The 16813-nt window shown below is 37.7% G+C and overlaps 1 protein-coding gene across 1 annotated transcript; it reads left to right on the plus strand.

Annotated features, from left to right (window-relative positions):
- Positions 1-2331: 2331 nt before the first annotated feature.
- Positions 2332-9274, plus strand: LOC108268247 (E3 ubiquitin/ISG15 ligase TRIM25-like). Its single transcript, XM_053681664.1, has 7 exons — positions 2332-2944; positions 3152-3247; positions 3689-3922; positions 5604-5763; positions 7020-7049; positions 8055-8096; positions 8678-9274. Coding segments are annotated over exons 1-7 (1155 nt in total). The 5' UTR covers positions 2332-2353; the 3' UTR covers positions 8680-9274.
- The last annotated feature ends 7539 nt before the right edge of the window (positions 9275-16813 follow it).

The raw sequence follows: 16813 nt of genomic DNA on the forward strand, positions 1-16813 counted from the left end.
GCGTCTCTCGTGAAGTTGCTGAATGCTGAGTAGGAATTGTTGTGTTTGTTGTTGTTGTTGTTGATGTTTGTTTTCAGTAAACTTCACTAAAACCCACAGAATGAGAAAAAGAGCTAAGAATCATATAAAACCCAGTAAACCTTGAGATTATCACTTGTCACATGACAACAAAATATAGCTATAAATATGAGAACATGTATAAAACTAAACTGAACAACCTCATTTTTTTATTTTATTAATTTCATTACAGTTTTTATTAAACATGGACCTTTACTTTCATTAAATAGACTTATTATTTATTGTAGGCTCATTTGGTAAATGCTAGCAGTTACTGTAGACATCAGCAGAAAGTGGGAGCTTCCTGCAAATGTCATTTCTCTCATTTACAAAAATCAGGTGATTATGTTCACCCATCAGTGTAAACGTCTCTTTATTTATAGAGATAAAAGAGAGTTATTCAAAAAGAATTAGTTTAATCACTGTCTGAAGGTGTAGTGTAGTGACTGTGTTTATTTGTGAAGATACTGATGAATGAAAACATGGTGCATTCCCAAAAAATCTTTCAGCTTTGGTTTTATTCTTTCAACAGTATGTACAAAGCAAATCCAAATCACTATTTTTAAAAACCTTTCCGTGAATTTTGTGCCTGTATCTCGGTGGTCCTGCATGGATGGATCATAGAGAAGCCTGTACAGTTGTTATTCATTTCCGGATCTGGCACCGTGTGGCAAATTACAAAAAAATGCCGTGCAAACCGCCACGTGGAATGAGGCCACCCGGACTCAACACGCGCGACCGCGATGACGTCATTTTGCTGTGCGCTCCCTCACGCTACTGCGGATGCAGGGAGTATAAACCAAGCTTAACGCTGTCTAGCATTAGTGTTCGTGTAGGGTGCCACAATTTTTTTTTTTTTTAAATTTTCAAAGGGTGCCGTGACTGAAAAAAAGTTGGAAAATGCTGCTCCAGATTATCCTAAAAGGTGTTCAGTAAGGGGTTGAGGTCAGGTCTCTGTGCAGGACACTTGAGTTCTTGTAATCCAATCTTAACACGCCATGTCTTCATGGCGCTTGCTTTGTGCACAGGGGCGTTGTCGTGCTGTGGAACAGGTTTAGGTCTCTTGGGTATGGTGAAGGGAAATTCTAATGCTACAGCATACAAAAGCCTTATTCCCATTCAGAATTAAAACAGGTGGTCCTCTGTGACTTTATCACTGTCCAGATCGGCCATGTCAGTGCTTTAACGTCCTCTTCTAAGAAAATTAAAGGCCAAATTTTCTACTGTTTTTATTTATTTATTTGTTTATTTATTTATTTATTTGTCAAACTCAGCCCTCATCTGATCATTTAAGTCCTGTCTGGATATACAGTCTCAGGATATACAGTTTTATCACTTGAGGAGACATCATAGGATAAACTAATCCAATCTGAATAGGCTAAAGTCATCCCATAAAACTGTGCTTCCATCTTTGTGGCAACAGCTTGGGGAAGTATGTGATGGTCAGGTGTCCACATACTTTTGGCCATATAGTTTATTTAATGCTGCACAAAAACTCCACACAGACCCAAGGATCGAACCAGGGAGACTTTAGCTGTGAAGCTACCTGCTGCGCAACTGTGTAAATCCCCCACCACCAAATACAATAATAATAATCTCACTTATAATAACACATACACTAGATGTAGCAGACCTTTATTTCTTACTGCTTAACTTAAATGACTACCCTTACAGGAAAGTCAAATGAATGGCATCGCCAAAGCACAGGCTGAGTTGGTTTAAGTAGTGGCTGTTCCATAAATGGATTTGAAATTTTCTAATTAACTGTCGTGTTATTTTCTTAAAAAATTATTTGCCTACAAATATAGTATTAGTATACTAGTATTAGTATACTAAAATTTATTGTCGTGTTTATTTATTTTTATTTATTTAAAATGACACAAGTGAATGCTTTTATTGTCCAGAAGGGGACAGCACATCATCACATTAAAACGTCCTATTAAGTGAAAACAAAACACAAATAAGTTTAGAAGACAAATTCTTCAGAATTTCTCTTTAAAATCTAAAATCAGCCTGCTTTTGACAGAAGGGAATCATTGAACAATGTTAACAACTTTCTTACTCTGCATCCTGCATTGATGCTGCTTCAACAGAAAAGAAAGTCAAAGTGATCCACCCACTGCTGTTTGGTCTGTGTGCTTACAGATTGGCTGATACTATACAGATCTCTGTTTTATTGTTTTTTCTTATCAGTAAAAGTCAGGTGACATTCAGACACACCTGTTCTCCACACAGCTTTTACAGACTGAACCAGGAAGCTGCTGTAAGTGACTGTGTGAGTTTATTTTTCAGTAAAATGGCAGAAGCGAATATTTTAGGACTTCAGGACCAGTTCAGCTGTCCAATCTGTCTGGATATACTCAAGGATCCAGTGGGTCTTCTCTGTGGACACACTTTCTGTATGGTGTGTATTAATGGCTGCTGGGATCAGGAGGATCAGAAGGGAGTCTATAGCTGTCCTCAGTGTAAAGAAACCTTCACTCCAAGACCTGTTGTGGGTAAAAACACTTTTCTGGCTGAAGTAGTGGAGACACTGAAGAAGACGGGACTCCAAGCTACACGTCCTGCTTACTGTTCAGCTGGACCTGAAGATGTGGAGTGTGGTTCCTGCACTGGGAGAAAATCCAAAGCCATCAAGTCCTGTCTGGTGTGTCTGGCCTCTTTCTGTGAAACTCACCTCCAGCCTCACTATGAATCTCCTGCCTTTAAGAAGCACAAGCTGGTGGAAGCCTCCAGACGACTCCAGGAGCAGATCTGCTCTCAGCATGACAAACTGCTGGAGGTTTACTGTCACACTGATCAGCAGTGTATCTGTGCTTTGTGTATGTTACATAAACATAAAGGACATGATACAGTATCAGTTGCAGCAGGACGAGCTGACAAACAGGTAATAGTATCTTACAGCCATCTTCTACAACTAGTAAAGGATAGGAATAAGCCTTTCCTTATTATAATGTTTATTTTTAAATTCATTTAGCTTGAGTAATATTGCTTCAATATGATTCCAGTGAAATTTTATTATGCAATTTATAGAATTTCTCATTTAATTCCTTTAACACACTGAGGGTGAATTATGTGCTGTGTTACTGTTTAGAAGCAGTTGTTGGAGATGCAGGGAAACTCCAAGCAGAGAATCCAGGAGAGAGAGAAGGAGCTTCAGGAACTAATAAAAGCTATGGAGACTCACAAGGTGAGTTTGAAGCTGAAACAGCTGTTTCAGGATCGAATATGCTGCATTTTCTTACCTCGTAAGTGGTAAGTCAGAGCTCAGAATCATGCTTCCATGTGTTCATGATGATTGATCTAAAGTTAACACTTTTAAAGGTAAATGGTGTTACTTTGTTTACTTCTGATGCTGTGCACAGCCATGTTGATTTGGTGTAACACCTTGAACTCCGAGGAACTGATAGTTGAATAGACTACCCCAAGTTCATGAGCAGGGATTTCGAGTCGAGGGGGCATTTTTTTTTTTGACCTTTTCTGGTGGATGTTGAGAAGTAGAGAACAAGTTATGACCTCTAGTTGAAAGCAGCATTAGACTCATGTGTTGCCATGTATTCACTGTCTCCCTGAGTGGAGTTCCTGTAAAATAGCTGATTTAGAAACATCCTCTCCCTGTGTCTCCTAACAGCGCTCTGCACAAACAGCAGTGCAGGAAACCGAGAGGATCTTTACAGAGCTGATCAAATCTATTGAGAGAAGATGCTCTGAACTGACAGCGCTGATCAGAGCTCAGGAGGAAGCTGCAGTGAGTCGAGCTGAAAAGGTCATGAAGCAACTGGAGAAGGAGATTGCAAAGCTGAAGAGGAGAGATGCTGAAATAGAGGAGCTTTCACACACAGAGGATCCTGTCCGGTTCCTCCAGGTAACAGCACTGTGAAAATCAGAAGAATATTCAGATCAGTGCAGCTCTTCAGAATTTGGGCATGTTAGTCCAATTTTACAATGAAATTTCATCTAAGACAATGTTTCAGGATTCCAGCACTAATACATAGATCACTACAACCAGACCATGAGGGGCCATATTCATATTTAACAACTTAAATTAAAAGGTTGTGTCAATATTTATGCTAGGAATGATTTTCTAATACAAAGTCAGATTATGAAGGTCCTTAAGTTGATTTTCTGGATGACTCATAGTTTGGTCACGAGTGTAAAACACTGTCACCTACTGGGAGTTGCAATAAGTGACTGGACAGGACACAAAAAGCTATTTATTTCTTATATTGTGTTCCACAAGTTTATTTGTGCAAATAAGTTAATGTGGCCATGTGATGCTAAATCAAGGTCATGAAATTATAATGAGTCATGTTATCCTTTTAATGAAGGTTAGTGCAGTTACAAGTAACAAGTAACGAGTGCAGTTAAAGACTTTTATTAAAGAGAGGCAGGCAGACAAATCCAAATCATGAGACAATAGCGGGGTCAAAAAAACAGGCAATGGGTCAGGCGATCTACCAACAGGCATAAACTAGGCAAGGCAAGAATCAAGATGAGAAACAAGAACAAGATCAAGAAACATGAAACAAACCAAGGACCAGGGTATAAACGCTTGGTACTGTGACAACACTAATTCTTCGCAAAGCGTGAATGCCTAGAAAGTCCTTTTAAACTGTGGTGTGATTGTGCGTGAGATTGGATGCAGGTGTCCGTCATTACAATGAATGAATGTTCTGGGAATTGCAGTCAATGGCGGCCATGTTTGCAGTGCAGGATGGGAAATGTAGTCATTGATTTGCTGTTATATGACATCATGTGTGCAAGGCATGTGTTATTACACCATGCTGTTCATTTGATAATTTGATTCATCATATTAATAAAATCATTGACAATGGTTTGTTAATTTCTCTCCTAAAAACATACCCAGTAAGAGATGTTCATAATTTCATCCATCTAAATTTCAGTCCCGATGATAATTTGTGACAAATGCAGACTATATGCTTAGTTAAATGATATAATGCCATAATAATGATATAATTTTGCAGTAGAATGTCATTCCATAGATTCTGAGTGGGCTTATGGTACAATTCATGAATCTATGGGGAAAGTATTGCGGTTATATCAGACAGTCAGACTGGTGCTGGACCTCATACTGTTACTCCATTGACATTTACATTTACGTTTATTCATTTAGAAGACGCTTTTATCCAAAGCGACTTACAAATGAGGAAATACAAGGTATTGAGCCATATATTCAGCAACAATATATAAGTCCATGGTCAGCATCACACGCTCTGTTTTTGCGAAAGTCTGCTCCCTGCCAAACGGACAAATCGTGTACACCTGTCTGAGTGCTGTGTTCAAAGTTCAAAGTTACCTCTGAGGTGAACTCTGGATACAGCACAAAACTGGCTGTTGCAATGAAACTTTTTTCCAGTTCTGTCTAGGGTCAAGTATGTAATGGCATGCTGTTTCTTATTATCTATTTTTATTTTAATACAGAACTACCTACTCTCTCTATCACAGTTTAGAAGCAGTATTCTGTGTGACGTGTCTGTTATCTTAACCAAATTCACCCAGTTTCTGGTTCCCTTTGTTTTTTGTAGAGTTTTCAGTCTGTCGCAACCCCAACTGGATCTTCAAACTTACCCACCATCAAGTTCAGCTCTACTCTAACTTTTCAGGATGTAATAACATCTGTGTCTCAGCTGAGAGAGAACGTTGAAAAGTGCTATAATGCTGAGTTTGAGAAGATATCAAGTGGAGGTAAGCTGTAATGTTAAATTGTCTTAAAATACAGTTTGTTAGACATTCGTGAAAATAAAAATGAAAAATCCATCAATATTTAATAAACATTTAAACACATCAGAATGGCACTTGCACAAAATATAACTGTGTCTCTTAATAAAATTGCTGCAAAGTTTGTGAAATATTGGGAACGTTTGTCCTTAAAAAGTCTAAAATCTAATACTCCGAATTTTAGGCCTTAAAATGCCTTTAAATGTCTCAAATATGTAAAATGTCTTAAATACTTAAATACATATTTTTTACAGGTCTTAAAAAGTGTTTGGTTTATGAAGTTAACGTTAATTTTATAAAGTTCTAAACTTTTATAAGTTCTAAAAGTTTTTTTGGGGAAAAATTTGTACTGTTTACGCTGTTACAAAATGGGACCAATAACAATTCATGCAAACTGTGCAGCCTGGTCAGAATTTATCGGCGCATGCCCGGTGTGTCATGATGTGGTGTGTGGGCTAACGGGGCGCTGCCTCACATAAAAAAATGGCTACTTCTAGAAGTAATCATTTAAAATTGTTTCCGTTAAAATTACTTCCATCTAATATGGGTAAGGGCAAGTTCAACAAGATCTGGCTCGAGAACAGTGTATTTGTGCTTGGGTGAAGCATGTTGAAAATTACAAATTTAAAGCCCGCTGCATTGTGCAAGAAAACTTTCAAATTAGGAACTTTGGGTATAAAGGCCTTGGAGTTGCATAGGAAGTCAGAAAAACATAAAGCTACTGTTAAAAGCCACCAGCAAACACCTGCCATCACCCAATATTGTTCTGAATCAACATCGGGAGTATCACCAAAGTCCAGTCCCAATGTGACCCATTCTGCACTAACAGTGTTAATTCCTGCAACTTTGGTAAGTGACTGGAATGAAAGAAAGAAGACAAGTGGAAATGTGAATTTGAAACAAGTTCATATTTATTGCAAATGAAGAGTAACAAATATTTAAAATCCAATGCAACAAACAATCATTAAAAACTCACTGTAGCTTTACTATGGTCTATAACAATATTAGGTAGTTCAGTGGTACCCCCAACCTACCTGTGGAGAGGTCCAACACCAATGTGCTAGGGGACAAATTAGCAACTCATACCTACTCAACTTTGTGATATACAGACCAATACCAAATTCCAGTTCCCACTCCATCACACCATATTCTGACCACAGCAACATATGAAATCACACAGTACTGTTGTACAAATTTAACTACATTTATTTGTGTATTTGTAGTGCAGGCCTGGAAGTCCCATCACCAGCAATGTAAGTCTCTCTCTCTCTCTCTCTCTCTCTCTCTCTCTCTCTCTCTCTCACTCTCTCCCTCTCTCTCTCTCTCTCTAGTAGTTTTTCATTTTTTCAGACAGAACAATTAAAGAACTTTAAGTATGTGTTTGACTAGAAAGTTTGACTTGTTAAATGCTCTAGCTCCTCAGCCATATGTATGGAAATCCATATTCGGATTTGACATTATACTTCAAAAACTCATTTTACAATGTTTTGCTAGTATGTAACATTAAAAAACAACTTAGCAACTGTTTGCATTAATATGATTTCTGTTTTTTTTTTTAAAATTATTATTACTTTATTTAAAAGATTATTGTCCAGTACTTGCATTTACAAAGAAACAATTTTAAAGGAATTCTTAATATCTGCATTATGGAAACTGCATCCTATGCTTTCACTTTATTTAAAGCCATCAATGATGCATTTACACACACACACACACTCTTTCTCTCTCTCTCACACACACAGACACTCACTCTCTCTCTCTCTCTCTCTCTCTCTCTCTCTCTCTCTCTCTCTCTCTCTCTCTCTCTCCTGATTTGGCTGCTCGACTGCTTTTGTAGTACAACCCCAATTCCAAAAAAGTTGGGAGGCTGTGTAAAATGTAAATAAAAACTGAATAGTAACCCTTTTTTCCCCAGTAACAGTTACTTTTCCTGGGTTTTGTTGCCCCCATCCGAACTTTTTTGAGACGTGTTGTGGCCATCAAATTCTAAATGACCTTATTTTTTTCTTAAAATGGTACCTTTACTCAATTTAAATATTTGACATGTTTTATGTGTTCTATTGTGAGTAACATATGGGTTTTATGAGATGTGCAAATCATTGCATTATGTTTTTATTTACACTTATTTACATTTTACACAGCACTCACACTTTTTTGGCATTGGGTTTTAAATGTCAATAAAGTTTTTTCTTTTAAAATGTAATCAAGGTTCATTGCTTTGTTATTACAGTGTTATTGCATTGTTTGTGTTTCTGTAGTAAACCGTATGGTTATGGAACGCCGAAAGCAAGATTTTCAATGTAAGTCTCTCTCTCTCTCTCTCTCTCTCTCTCTCTCTCTCTCTCTCTCTCTTTCTCTCCTAAACATCTTCAGTATACTTGACCTGCATTGTAATATGTTTGTTGAAATGTGTGACTGTAACATTTTACATTTCCATTGTAGCATTCTAAGAATCTCTATTATAAATCTATAAAAATTTCTATTAAAACGCACATGACAGTTAAAAACCATAAAATTGGACTCCATCTCAATGTCTTGATCATCATCAAAATCATCAGTCTTATTTAATTAACCAATCAAATATAGAATCACATTCAGATGAAGCTGATGGAGACACAGCTGGAATGGTAGCAGCTCAAGAGCAGGTTTTAGCAGAAAGCATGTATACACACACACACACACACACACACACACACACACACACACACACACACACACTACCTACAATTTTCCATATTCGTAATATTATCTCATGATGTGGGTTACAGAGTTATTTACATATTAATAAAACATATTCAGATTTATTATATAGGAAAATATGTTTAACACTAGAATTTATGACAACTCTCCCTCATACTCTTTTCTCTTATCACTGAATCAGGACTCGGCAAATGTGAGAAACCTGCAGATCACCAACTAGTGATACTCTGTGATACTCTACAGAACTCCTCAGTCTGCAATCTCTCTCTCTCTCTCTCTCTCTCTCTCTCTCTCTCTCTCTGTCATTTAAACACAATTTCTCTTCTCACATGTGCATAGTGTGAAATAATCAGTGTAATCTTTATTGGAATGAATAATAATTTAAGGATGTTTATCTGGGATTTGTTGATATATATTGATGAAATACTTACAAATGTATTAGTGCTTTGCTTTTGGTGTCTCTTACACAAAATATATTCATGTAGTTTTAGTAGTTTTCCATTTTTTCAGACAGAACAATTAAAGAACTTTAAGTATGTATTTGACTAGAAAGTTTGACTTGTTAAACGCTCTAGCTCCTCAGCCATATGTATGGAAATCCATATTCAGATTTGACATTATACTTCAAAAACTCATTTTACAATGATTTGCTAGTATGTAACATTAAAAAACAACTTAGCAACTGTTGATATTAATATGATTTCGGTTTTTTCATTACTTTATTAAAACCATTATTGTCTAGTACTTGCATTTACAAATAAACAATTTTAATTCTTAACATCTGCATTATGGAAACTGCATCCTATACTTTCACTTTATTTAAAGCCATCAATGATGCACTTATAGAGGTTATTATTTGTATTATAACTCACAATAAGTATTTATAGTGCAGCACAACACATCTATCAACAATATAAAATAATTCACTTATTGGACATAGAAATGAATATGTATTACTAATAAGTCATTATAGCTACAATATAATAACATCATAAAAATGCAGGCTGTATTTTTATGAATGCATTAATGGAACCATAAGACTAATTAATACTTATAAATTGGTGTATAATGCATTATGAGCATGGGCACTGAAAAAGCAAGTTTATCACTTATAAGTAATTATACCAATAATATAAATGTAGCAATAACTTCTTATAAATTATTGAAGTGTAGGTCTTAATAAATGTGTTTAAAGGGCAGTAATTCTTGCTTATAAATATATAAGTGTCACGTAACGAGACTGGAGGCGGATGCAGGTCACAGTCTTTATTAATTCGCAGATAAACAAAAACACAGGGAGCGCGGTCTCTACTGATTATGCAAACTCTGGTCCTCTAGCTACGACCGCTAGCATGCTACACATTAGCACATACCGTTATCCTTCCTCTACTTGACAAACGTGAACCAAATATAATACTGCGCGATGTGCGCAGTAACACGGGCGGGTTTAAATAACAAACCTAATTAAACCAAAAGATAAACACCTGCGGCAAATCAGAGACATGATCAGACTTAATGTAACGAAAACAGAAGAGTCACGTGACCAGTCAGCGGCCGTACCGCAGTGCCCTCTGCTGGCCGTTGCGTAACAATAAGTAATAATTCATTAAAAGCATGGGCTTCATAGAAATCGTTACCGAACTTTCTATCGGTGGTGTTCTTCTGTTGATGACAGGTGTAGTAATTTTCATATTAGGAAAAGTGTCATAGTGGATCAGAGATGTTTCCTTAAAGCAAAAGTCAAATGGAATTTTATGTCCTGTGCTTTCTGTAGACCGTCTTTAAGCATATATTTTACTCCTCAAAATGTAAAAGATGATCTTGTAATAATTGTCCTGAGAAATGTAAAAGAGTTGTTACACACAACGTTTTCTCTGCGTTATTCTGATGCAGAAGTTTTTATTAATACATTTCCAGGTTTAAAATAAGGTTTCTTTGCATAAAATTTTGAAATATAATATTTTCAAAGCTCTAATTGAATGACACAAATAACTGTGTTGTGATAGAATCTGAAATCAGTAGTGCTGTACAATTATTTTGTATTCGTTTAAATATTCTGAAGTTTTACAAAAAAATATCCTTTTGAGATTGTTAATTTGTATAACTTTGTTTGTTTGTTTGGTTTAAAAAAAATATTTTTAATTGCTTAAAAAGGTTGCTTTTTAAAGCCACAAACTGTCTCCTTACTCTCTTCTCAAGATTCCCTAAAGTGTTTCTTCCTCACGTCGTCTCTGGATTTGTGTCACCGAGTCACTTAGACTTGATACTCTGTCAACTTTGTTTAAATTGTAATAGTGAAAATGTATAACTTTAACATCTAGTGTTTGCAGTTTTCTGTACCTATAGAGCTGAAAATGTTTTTTGTTGTTGTTGGTTTTTTTTTTTTTTTTTTTTTTGTTTTTTCAGTTGCCAAACTGTGTCCTCAAGAATTTTGTGGTCAATCCTGCTAAATTGTGATATAATGTCTAATAATGCATTTTAGGTGGTGGTGGTCATAGTGGGAAAGTCTTATTATTTGCCTGGGTGGTATTGGTGGTCAATCTAATGTTTTTTGTTTTTTTAAATTTATAGATAGATTATCCTTTCTGAATGATCCTTTCTTCTGTTTTGATTATTTGATAAAGTTGTGCTTAATTCTGTGTGGTGGAAGAATTAAAAAAAACATAAGTCCATTGTAATGCTGTAAATCTTTCCTGGACGATGTAAAAATACTGCCATTTCACCAGAAGAAGAACCAGGAGACTGGTTTGAAGAACCAGGAGACTTGGAGCCAGGTTATAGTAAGAGAAATTGTAGTAAGAGACAAACCGGTTCCTCCTAGCCTAAAGATCAGATGTTCTCAACTAGCTTATATACTGGAGTGTGCATGTGAAGAGACCAGGCAATTTACAAGGCTAAGATAAAGAGTAGACATAAACTCGGGCCCAAGATAGACTAAGAAATGGGACAAATACATAAAAACAGGCATGTGTACATTATAACTGACATGCAGACATTGTGACAAAAACATCAAATGAAATGGATTCTTAATGATTAAATCATATATGTTCACACATAATCATGAAAAAAAAAGAAAATAAGAAATACATTCAACAGTAAAAATAATAGAATGTATTAATACAATTGGAAACAATAAAAAAAAAAAAAGTTGGGACAGTATGGAAAATGCTAATAAAACCAAAGAGGAGTTATTTGTAAATGTACTTGTATTTAAACAAACAAACAAAAAAAACATATAAAGGCAAGGTGTTTTATGTTTTACTTAATTGTCATGTCCCGAGATGTAAGGGAGATTAGGACAGATGCAAGTGCAGTTAACAGTTTTATTGAGGGAGACACAGGCAGATAAATCCAGATCGTAATCCAAAAACGTAGTACAAAAACATGCAAAAGGTCGGGCGATCGGCAAACAGGTATAAACGGGGCAAAGCAGGAATCAAGGTTGTGGTCATGGAAAACAGAGTCAAGATACAAAACAAGAAACATAAACTATGACTAGGAACTGGGAGCGGAAAAACCAGCCTGGACTAAATGCACAAATCTAACATGAAACATAACATGGACCAGGACTATTTCTATCTACTGTCTCTAACATATCTAAATTAAACAAATCTAATACTTCACGCATGTGCTGGGAGGCGCGCGGTATATATACAAACATAATCAGCGTTTTAAGTGCTGATGGCTGACACCAATCTAGACACACGCTTAAACAATAGCCAATGACGGAACAGGGAGGAGACATAACAAACATAACAAAAGCACGTGTCCATAGTAAACCATGTCACGATTGTCAACATACAAAGAGCGTGCCCACATGCTCTCCAGCACGCTGCTTAAAGGGGAAACCGTGACATTAATCAACTGCATAGTTTTTTGAAGATGCATGTGTAACAAGTGGCTCGCTCGTAATGACTATGCCACTCTGAGGAAACGGGGAAAACAACCCAAATAAATACACACAACTACGATCCACTTAGAAAAGGCAAGAGACATGAGTTTTCATACAAAAATAAGTTTTATTTGAAGCTAAAAAGACTGGCCAAGAATTATTTAAAACCAGCAACCAACGCAGTCAGGCATTGGTCAAATAAAACAAACACAAGAAGGAATGAACAATAATCATCAGAGGAGGACTGAGGCTTCCTGTATGAAGGGCAGGCTAGTACGACAGCACCAGCTATACAAAAAGGAAAAGAACCCCACCAATCAGAATCATACCCACAAAATTCACTGCAAATAAACACAGCAAATAATAACGACCCTAAGTAAAGTAAAGCCTAAGGTGCTACAAAGACACCCAAGACCCCCCCAAGCCTCAGGAAGCTCTCTGCTCCTACAAGGAGAAAACAAACAAACAACAACAAAAAAAATCACATTGAGAAAAAAAACATGATAAAATAGGCACCAAAGCTACTAAGCAGAAAAACTTAAATAATAAATGAAAACAAACACATCCCAAATCAATTTACTAAATCCAATATTACAAAAGAAAGAAAGAAAGAAAGAAACAGGTGTTACAACCTCAATTTGGAAAGCATATGACACAATTTAGCTCTTATAATAAAAATGAACAATTTACCTACCGTGATCCGACGACAATACTCACGACGGCACATACGAAAATCATATGATAGCTTCTTAAATAGTTGTGCTCCAACTGCGACTACATTAAACTACCATGCTACACAGATGGGAGTCCTGACGGCACACTGGACTGAGAGTGAGCAGCACACCACACATGCACACTGTCTCATAGCCCAATGTCACACTAAACAAGTAAATTGCATGATATAAGTGAGTAACACTAGCATCAAACAGCTAAGCAACACAGCTAAAAACACATACCTCCGTAATCCGTAGCAAGGAAAGGAAAGGGCAGGTTTCCGACCATGACACACTCCATGAGGCATAAACAACAGCTTATATACTGTGGTAGGGTGATGGCTCATTGGCCACGTATTAAATAATGGTGATGTTTTAATCATGTCACACAGTTCACTACATTCTATCCCCTATTCTTGTATCATCTACCCGAGGATGGTTTACAAATTCCTGGCATCAGACCTAGGGCCTAAACGACCCAGAAGTAATGTTAGATAAAGACCATGGAACAAATGCCACATTCCTTAGATTCTCCACTGCTCGTGGAAGATGCCCATGCCCCCTCAAATGCAACATGCATCCTTGCTCGATGCCCTACAATCCACTTATGAACCCCCCACCCTGCCAGATTCCTGAACCCTTCCCAACGGGAAGTCAACAGGGAGTCTAGGTCTCTGTTATTATCAGGAAATATGGAGACTCACTTGTGGCCTGGTGATGAGTGGTACTATAGCAAGATCTGCGGGAGGCAAGATGCCCAATCCCACTTCCTGGAAGCAGGCAGAGTGTACAGAAGGTTATGAAGGGTTCGGTTGAACTGTTTGCATTGGGCGTTACCAGCCAGATGATAGGGCGTCGTACAAGATTCTTCAGTCCTATAAAACCTACAGTGTTGCTTCATAAGGGAAGACTCAAAATTCCGGCCCTGGTCAGAGTCGATACAACCTGGGACCCCGAACCTAAAAACCACTCCATAACCAATGCTTGTACTACTGTCTCAGCCAGCTGATCCCTAGTCGGGACAGCCAGTGTATATTTACTGAACGCATCTGTTAACACTAAAACATTCTTGTGCACAGAACGAGAAGGCTCAAGCATCATAAAATCAATAACCAAGATCTCATTGGGCTTAGACACTAAAACATGACCCATAAAGCCCAGACAAGTGGTTAGGTGTCTTTAGCTAGCTGACATCGCTCGCATTACCAACACCACTGTTTCACTTCTGCAGACATCCTTGGCCAATAACACCGCTGATGTAATAGTTCAGTAGTATGCTCAACACCCTGGTGTCCATGGTGTTGATGCAACTGGGTCAAAATGTCACGTTTTAAAGCCACAGGCAAAATCAACTATAGCGCCTCCTCACCCCCATCAGAGCATGACATGAGGTGATAACGGTCTCAGTCCTTTTTCAAGAGATCCTTTTTCAAGCTGGGAAATAACCCCTGCTCCCAAAATGCTAAAACCCTTTTAATATCAGGATCCACCTCCTGTAGCAAGCTCAGATCCTCACAGGAAAAGCTGGGCAATGCTGTCACCGCTTGATTGACCTGTGCTACCGGTTCTGCCTCTGCTGTCTGCCTCACCACTCCTGACAAAACTGATTCTGTCTAGAGAGAGCATCAATGTTCTGGTTGTTCCTCCCAGAATGATACCGAACCTCAAAGTCGAAGGAGGCCAACTGAGAAGCCCAACATTGTTCAGTATCTCCCAAGGTTTTAAAGTTAGCTTTAATTCCTTTAAAAAATGTTTCATTCATTTATCTCATTGTAATAACAGTGATTGTATCTGTAATTGTTTCCTAGTGAAGAAAGTCCTGATCTTACCACCCCAAAGCAGAGAGCAATGTCTACAGTGTAAGTGTCTCATCCATACACACAGGCACAGAAACACAACAAAAAAGCATCATCCATAAATTACAAGTTCAAATTCTGACGATGCCACAGCCATCCATGGCCAGGAGTACAAGAGAGCATAATTGGCCATGTTCTCATGGTGGTAGGGCATCTGACCTATCAATCACAGCGACAGTAGCCAATCATGGGTGTCTGTGAGTTCATGCTCGGGGAGCAGTCTGAAAAGATCTGGTGGGCTGACTTCATGTGCCCCAGAGGAAACATGTAATAGCCTTTGCCCTCCATGGTTGAAAGCTGTTGTGTGATAGGTGAGACCTAATTGGAGGGTGGGAACTGGCCATGACTAAATTAGGGAGAAAAGTATGGGAAGAAAATACAGCGCTGTAGTTGAATGATATTTTCTTTGAATATTTAGGTTACAGTTACACCACCACAAAGACAAAAAAACATAAAACATTTTAAAATAATTTCTTTTCATTCCATAAGATTCCTGTAAATTTACACTGGATCCCAACACAGCACACCAGTGCCTCCAACTGTTTGATTTGAGCAGAACAGTGATTGACAACCAGAATATCTGTGTAGTTATGGTCATGGTTATGGTGAACAGATATTTAAGCATCAAGAGCAGTATGAACATTCAGAGAGTTTTAACCATTACTCCCAGGTGTTGTGTAGTGATTGTGTGTGAACCCAATTACTGGGAGATGGAGTGGAGTGGGAACATTGATGGTGTCAGTTAGGAAATTACTTCACATTTACATGATACTAATGTTGCTATTTATTATTATATAAAGACTATGTCTATTTCAATTGTAATTTGTGTACAACTCTACTGTCACAGCTCAGTCAGATCAGAACTCAATTTCCCAAGATGCAACACCCACTTCTCATGCACGCATGCGCTCACCATCCCCAGAGTTCTGATCAGACACACCAGGCACCAATCACACACACACACACACACTCTCACCGCTAGTACTTAGGGATGTCATTCACCTAGAGTCAGTGCGAAGTATACGCTCAGTCAACTCGTTTCTCTGCGTTACCAAGCCGATCTAGTTAGTTAGTCTTCTTGTTATCCTCGACCCTTGTTTCCGGTTTAATAACTTTGTTGTAGAATTTTCCAATATATTTTACATTTACAGCACTTGGCAGACGCTCTTATCCAGGGTGATTTACATTTATTTAATTTATATATCTGCGGGTTAAGGGCCTTGCTCAAGGGCCCAACAGTGGCAGTTTAGCAGTGCTGAGGTTTGAACTCATGACCTGCTGAGCAGTAGACCAACACCACAACCACTGAGCTACCACTACCCAGAGGTATTATTATTATTATTATTATTATTATTATTATTATTATTATTATTATTATTATTAACAACAACAACTGAAATAAGTAGTTAAGCTATGCTACCCAGCCTGCCTGACAACCCTTGTAATTACCCTTGTCAGTAGACGGAGCTAATAAAACAATCTAATTAGTAAATACGTAAGATGAACACCAGCTTGACCAGGAAATTGGCTGATCCACCATCTAAAACCATCTGAACACCAGCTTTGCCAGGCTGGGAGACCAGCTTGTTCAACTTGGCAAGGCTGGGAGAGCAACTTAAACCAGCTACATCCAGCTTAAACCAGCAAAGACCCGCCAACCAACATAGGCTAGTTTTAGCTGGGATTTTTTTTTCAGTAGGTACACCTGGCAACTCTATTCTTACTTTATCGGAAACGAAAGTGAAACACCTGTTAACATCTGAAAGAGACACACCTGTGTTCCACACGGCTTTTACAGCCTGAACCAAGAAGTGTGAGCTGCTCTAAGTGACTGTGTGAGTTTGTGTTATAGTAAA

This window comes from Ictalurus punctatus, chromosome 7 (genome assembly GCF_001660625.3).
Source record: "Ictalurus punctatus breed USDA103 chromosome 7, Coco_2.0, whole genome shotgun sequence".
NCBI classification, from domain to species: domain Eukaryota; kingdom Metazoa; phylum Chordata; class Actinopteri; order Siluriformes; family Ictaluridae; genus Ictalurus; species Ictalurus punctatus.

Excerpts from the sequence above, each read along its gene's own strand:
- LOC108268247 (XM_053681664.1), top strand. The coding sequence starts at position 2,354 with ATGGCAGAAGCGAATATTTTAGGACTTCAGGACCAGTTCAGCTGTCCA. Across the intron at positions 2,945-3,151 it reads CAGGACGAGCTGACAAACAG|AAGCAGTTGTTGGAGATGCA; the intron begins GTAATAGTATCT and ends GTTACTGTTTAG. Across the intron at positions 3,248-3,688 it reads AAGCTATGGAGACTCACAAG|CGCTCTGCACAAACAGCAGT; the intron begins GTGAGTTTGAAG and ends GTCTCCTAACAG.